At 36.7% G+C, this 6,120-nt stretch overlaps 1 protein-coding gene across 2 annotated transcripts in view; it reads right to left on the reverse strand.

The window, feature by feature from the left end:
• LOC110451507 (5-phosphohydroxy-L-lysine phospho-lyase-like) overlaps nucleotides 1–6,120 on the reverse strand; it is a 44,466-nt gene that overhangs the window by 12,185 nt on the left and 26,161 nt on the right. For both annotated transcript variants that reach the window (XM_021499562.1, XM_021499563.1), the window contains exons 6-10: nucleotides 5,325–5,441; nucleotides 4,180–4,262; nucleotides 1,882–1,976; nucleotides 433–545; nucleotides 74–228 (exon numbers count right to left, since the gene is read on the reverse strand). In XM_021499562.1, the coding sequence (XP_021355237.1) occupies nucleotides 74–228; nucleotides 433–545; nucleotides 1,882–1,976; nucleotides 4,180–4,262; nucleotides 5,325–5,441 (563 nt within the window). The remainder of the gene's footprint in view (nucleotides 1–73; nucleotides 229–432; nucleotides 546–1,881; nucleotides 1,977–4,179; nucleotides 4,263–5,324; nucleotides 5,442–6,120) is intronic.

The following is a 6,120-nucleotide window of genomic DNA, read 5'->3' on the forward strand; positions in this document are numbered from 1 at the left end:
ATCTGTGTCCTTTCCCCACAATCCCCCTAGTAATCTGTCATTCTGCCTCCCAACCTTGTATTGTATGACTTACCTGATGTCACCCATCATTGGATGTTTAGGCTGAATGGCTCTGAATCCGTCAAGCAGACACTTGCCTACAGACTTAGCACTGGCCTGGAGTTTCTCATTACGTATCACATCCAACACAGCCATCCCTACCGCACATGCTACAGGGTTGCCACCAAACTGATCAAATAAATGAAATACAATATACACAAATTTTACAGTGAAATATTTGCTCTTAAACGCACAGTCCTATCTTGACCTGATGGCTGAATAGGACTTGTCAGCTCCAAACGGTCGACACTTCGGTCCTGTATTCATAGCAATACTCAACTCTCTAGATATATGACTCATATATAGTTATAACAGTGTTGGTTCTATACTCACAGTGCTGCTGAACTCGCGTAGAGTGTCTGCAATCTCTTTTGTGGTGACAAGCATTGCCATGGGATGACCATTTCCAAGCGGTTTTCCCACGGTAACAATATCTGGCACTACATCTGAAACAAACGACCAATCAAGTCAATAAATTTCATATCAATTTTCATTCAAACACAAATTATTTGTTCTGTTTTGGACTAATGCCTAAACTACATGGAGTCTTGGTAATGAGGAGGAAATTGTATGTGTAAAATATAATGACAGTTACGCTATGTTTGTCAATCCACCACTGATCTAGTTGTCCCACTATTAACCACCACTGATCTGGTTGTCCACTAACACTTAGCACTGATCTGGTTGTCCACTAACACTTACCACTGATCTGGTTGTCCACTAACACATACCACTGATCTGGTTGTCTGCTAACACTAACCACTGATCTGGTTGTCCACTAACACTTACCACTGATCTGGTTGTCCGCTAACACTTACCACTGATCTGGTTGTCCACTAACACTTACCATTGATCTGGTTGTCCCACTATCAACCACCATTAATCTGGTTGTCCAACTAAGAACCACCATTAATTTGGTTGTACAACTAACAACTGCCATTAATCTGGTTGTCCACTAACACTTACCACTGATCTGGTTGTCCCACTATCAACCAACACTAATCTGGTTGTCCAACTAACAACCACCATTAATCTGGTTGTTCCACTAACAACCACCATTAATCTGGTTGTCCTTCTATCAACCACCACTGATCTGGTTGTCCCAATAACAACCACCACTGATATGGTTGTCCCACTAACAACCACCATTGATCTGGTTGTCCAACTAACAACCACCACTAATCTTGTTGTCCCACTATCAACGACCAATAATCTGCTTGTCCAATTAACAACCACCACTGATCTGGTTGTCCCTCTATCAATGACCATTAATTTGGTTGTCCAATTAACAACCACCACTGATCTGGTTGTCCCTCTATCAACCACCACTCATCTGGTTGTCCCAATAACAACCACCACTGATCTGGTTGTCCCACTATCAACCACCAATGATCTGGTTGTCCATTAACACTTACAACTGATCTGGTTGTCCAACTATCAACCTCCATTAATCTGGTTGTCCCACTTCCAACCACCATCAATCTGGTTGTCCCACTTTCAACCAACACTGATCTGTTCGTCCCACTATCAACAACAACTAATCTGTTTGTCCAACTAACAACCACCACTAATCTTGTTGTCCCACTATCAACCACCATTAATCTGGTTGTCCACTATCAACCAACACTGATCTGGTTGTCCACTCTCCAACCAGTGTTTCTAATAATCTAGCTATTCGCAATCATGACATTTTCACTGGGAACATACTTAAATGTAATTGGCTAGACTATTGCAGACTCCAAGAGTCTAATTAATTTATCAGGAAACCTTGTATAACCTTACCATGTGCTTGGAATGACCAGAAGCGCTCTCCAATACGGCCAAGTGCTACTTGGACTTCGTCAGCAATACAGACACCCCCAGCTTCACGTATGTACCTGATTATAAAAGGGAACTGTTAATCAGTATGTGTACCAGGATGTCCTATTGGATGACAGCTCTTAATACATCATTTCATACAAAATCCTATTTCATGGACTTAATTGCATTACAATTGCTGGCTCCCATTACAGCCAACAAGAGTTATCAATATACAATGTAAGTCGATAAACTTGAGAAATGTTGTGAAATAAAAAAACTTCACAAAATGAATAAAATTTTCTTATACCATTTACATTCTCATGCCTAGTCATTATCTGATAATAAAGATCTTACAATTACCCTATTCCAGTAATAACATCACATATAACACTTATCTAGCACCTATTCATTATCTGATAATAAAGATCTTACAATTACCCTATTCCAGTAATAACATCACATATAACACTTGTCTAGCACCTAGTCATTATCTGGTAATAAAGATCTTACAATTACCCTATTCCTGTAATAATATACAATTATAGCATGGTGATTTCGGTCGACACATGGTTTTATCAACCTAGGTAAGCAATATTGACCGAGGACGCAGTCCTCGGTCAATATTGCACTGCGTCCTCGGTCAATATTGCTAACCTTGGTCGATAAAACCATGTATCGACCGAAATCACCATGCTACAATAGTTTTATTATTTTTTATTATTTTTGTTGTTGCTAAACTCTTGATCACTACTGCGTTTGTCTTTGACAGGCAGTATCAAGCATCCAAGTGACTTCAGTGTTAATCTTGATCATTGCTGTGTTTGTCTCCCATGGGGTGTTAATCAAGCATCTTAAATGACTTCACAAAAATTCCAGAATCTATTTATAGCAGGTCAATACCACTTTTTCTACCAACTTTTTTGAACACCTGTTCCAGAATCTATTTATAGCAGGTCAATAACACTTTTTTGAACACCTGCAAACCACTCAGGTTTATAACTACTTTTACAGGTAGTCACATGATGTTGTTTCAGCCAATCAGAGTCAGCTCAAAATCAATCAAAATAATAACATCATATATAACATAGACTATATGACAATGATGATGGATGATGGCAATGATGATGATGGATGATGGCAATGATGATGATTGAATAATTATATATGAAAGAGGATGATGACGATGATAAAGATGAATGATAATGATGATGATGATGATGATGATGGTGATGAAAATAAAACCATTGCAAAAAAAACACCATCATATATAACAGTTGTCTAGCATAACTATCTACCTATTTTCACGACACAACAAAACCTACTTGAGCATCAACATTTATGTACATAACCTTTTTCTCTGTTCAATTAAAACTGGTACCCCTACCCCCTATCCCCAACCCATCAACTCCAACAGTGACCCCCCCACCCCCCTACCCCCATTATCAGTTGAAGGTAGCCGACACTAGCTATGACGGTAAATCTGTACAACAAATGCTCTCCCTTTACAAATATCCCTTCAGACAAGACGTACATAAAAACAAGTGACACATAATTGTTTTTCAGGGGTGTACAAATTTGCATTCTTTTATGACATGTTAACATATACAGTAAGTAACAATAAGTCGACATTTTGCATTGAAATACAGAGCAATAAACCAACTGTTAGCATCATCAGATTATGCAAATTTACATGCTTGTTTCTGGTGCCTGTAAAAACATTTCAGATAGCGTATACTAGCCTTAATACCGCTTTTTGTACGTTTCAAGCATTTTAAAAATAATGTTGTTCCCTATAAAAAGGTAAACCTGTTGAGGTAATGTATTTTTTTAACGTTTTTTTTCACATTGACATGGGACTGAAGTTCTATTTGAACTTAACTTCAACCTGAAGAATGTAACAATAAAAGTTGTTTTGAATAAACAAAAGAAGTCTTTTGAGATGACACAGCAGTCATTACACAGAAAGATTTGCCACCAGATATAGAAGGACACCTAGCTACACCTTTGCATTATTCAGGGTTAAAACAGGTTTATTTTATTATTACACATAAGAAGCTGTACTAGTTTCAAACTTTACAGGGCATTATAAGCCAGCTATAAGTAGAACAATTGTACACCCCTGTGGTAAACCTTGGTACCTGAAGGCATGGTCAAGGTAGTGTTTGGGGGGAATTATTACACCAGAAAGACTCTTCAGAGGTTCCACAAGGAAAAGGCAGCAATCTGCAACAAGACACAGCAATGAGCAATCTCACACTCACAAACACTCGCAAACCATACCTGTACACGTATTTAAGGTAATTTTGTGGTGGAACAACCACACCGCAAACTGTCATCAACGGCTCACAAATAAATGCTGAAATCTGCAAAATATCAAAAGGTTCATAATTTCAAAATAACCAAAATCCAGGCCCAAGGATCCTGAAAAATCTTGGTTTCTAAATTTTTAAGTCCATATTATGTATAGACCTTTGGTATATGAGAATGTGCTTAAATAACATACATGCCATAACTTTCCTGTGCAAAATAGTGAGATCAGTGATTTTTTTAGTGAGATTTGGTCAAAAATATTGAGACATTTTCTCTGAGTTAGTGATAAATTTGTGAGACATTTAAAACAGAAGTAATACTGCATATAACATAGTTATATCACTTTTGTGTCATTCTGAAGACTTTAATTACTTTGTTGGAACCGAAATTGGAGATTAATTGATATTTTAAAGAATTTTAGGGAGGTTTCCACGTGACATATGGTCCGGATATAGCTATTAATATTTAAAAGTAAATATATCACAATACTTCTATCAAAGAAAAAAAAAAGACAATTGAAAGAACAAAAAGTTCAAGTTGGATGTCGATGTTAACCCAGGTTAGAAATATTTAATCTTCAATTGGTGAAAACAAATTAAGCAATACCTAAGACTTCCATTATTTTTATACGTATAGATTTTTGTGTGTTTCAGCAGATGCCCCAGCCATTCACAACTTTCACACCTATGCTGCTAATTGGCCTGGCCAGTAATTTAATTGACTGGCCTGTGACTTGAGATCTCTCAGTGACCAAGGTCAGTGTGAATCCATGTAGCTATTGTTTATTCACTAAGATTGACCAAACTTTACTTCTTTTCGTGAGATCGATTGAAACACATGAGAAATGTGTCTCAGGTCGCGAGATAATTTTCTTAAGTAAATTTCATGAGTCTCTCACTCAAATCATTAGATATGGCATTTAAAAAATGATCTGAAAGATATACTCTGGACAAATTTGTCAAAGGGTGAGGTCAAAGGTCAAAGCATAGGTCATATTGACCTACTATTTGAAATCTGCACTTTGCCATCCCGACATGTACTTGAACACCAAATCTGGAAGTGGATCCTGGGAAGGACAAAAAGATGACTTAACTAAATGATACAACAATACTTACTGTTCTCTTTTTATCCTTACATTTCCTAATCATCTTCTTAACTTCATTAGCATAAAGCAATCCGGGGTTGTCTGAGTCCTCCTTATAGATACCTCTATAAGTATCGGGACAGGGCACCTGTTCAATGGAAACAAGTTAGTCACTGGACAACATTTCTTGTGCATGAATTTAGGTGGGAGAGGAAACAAGTGGCTGATGTCAAAAATTCATTTAAATATATATTAACTAAAACGTATAATGTTCTCATTGCCCTGTAGAAATATTAAAAGTTAAAATATCAGAAACGTGAAGATATATAAAGCATTAGCGCTTCCATTATCTATCTTCTGATGCTGTACACATAGCTACACAGATACAACTTTTAGATTAGGACAGATACTGTAAACCAAAACATTTTTCGCTGCAGTCTTCTTTTCGTCTTTTTCATCATCCATAATAAGTGTGATATTATCATCACAGCCAAATTGTAAGCCACACATAACAAATATAGTAATTAAATGTAAAAGGCAAAGGGCCTGTTTCCAGTAAGGTTAATTCTCCATAGGAGCCTGCCCCCGTATAATTTCTTATCTAGCTCAACTACTGTTTTTTTCTTTTCCGAAGAATAATTTTACACCTTTCCGACACCCAGATTTCATAATTTCAGTGAAAATGTATTTTTATAAAGTTGTCAATTTCAGCATCAAAGACATAAGTTCGTAAATAAAAGAAGGTTATCTCGAAATTGTAATTCGCAACATAGTATAAATTTCTTTTGATAAATATTTCCAAAACATCGTGTTTATTCATAAAACAT

This window comes from Mizuhopecten yessoensis, unplaced genomic scaffold, assembly GCF_002113885.1.
Source record: "Mizuhopecten yessoensis strain PY_sf001 unplaced genomic scaffold, ASM211388v2 scaffold6113, whole genome shotgun sequence".
In the NCBI taxonomy this organism is placed as follows: Eukaryota; Metazoa; Mollusca; class Bivalvia; order Pectinida; family Pectinidae; genus Mizuhopecten; species Mizuhopecten yessoensis.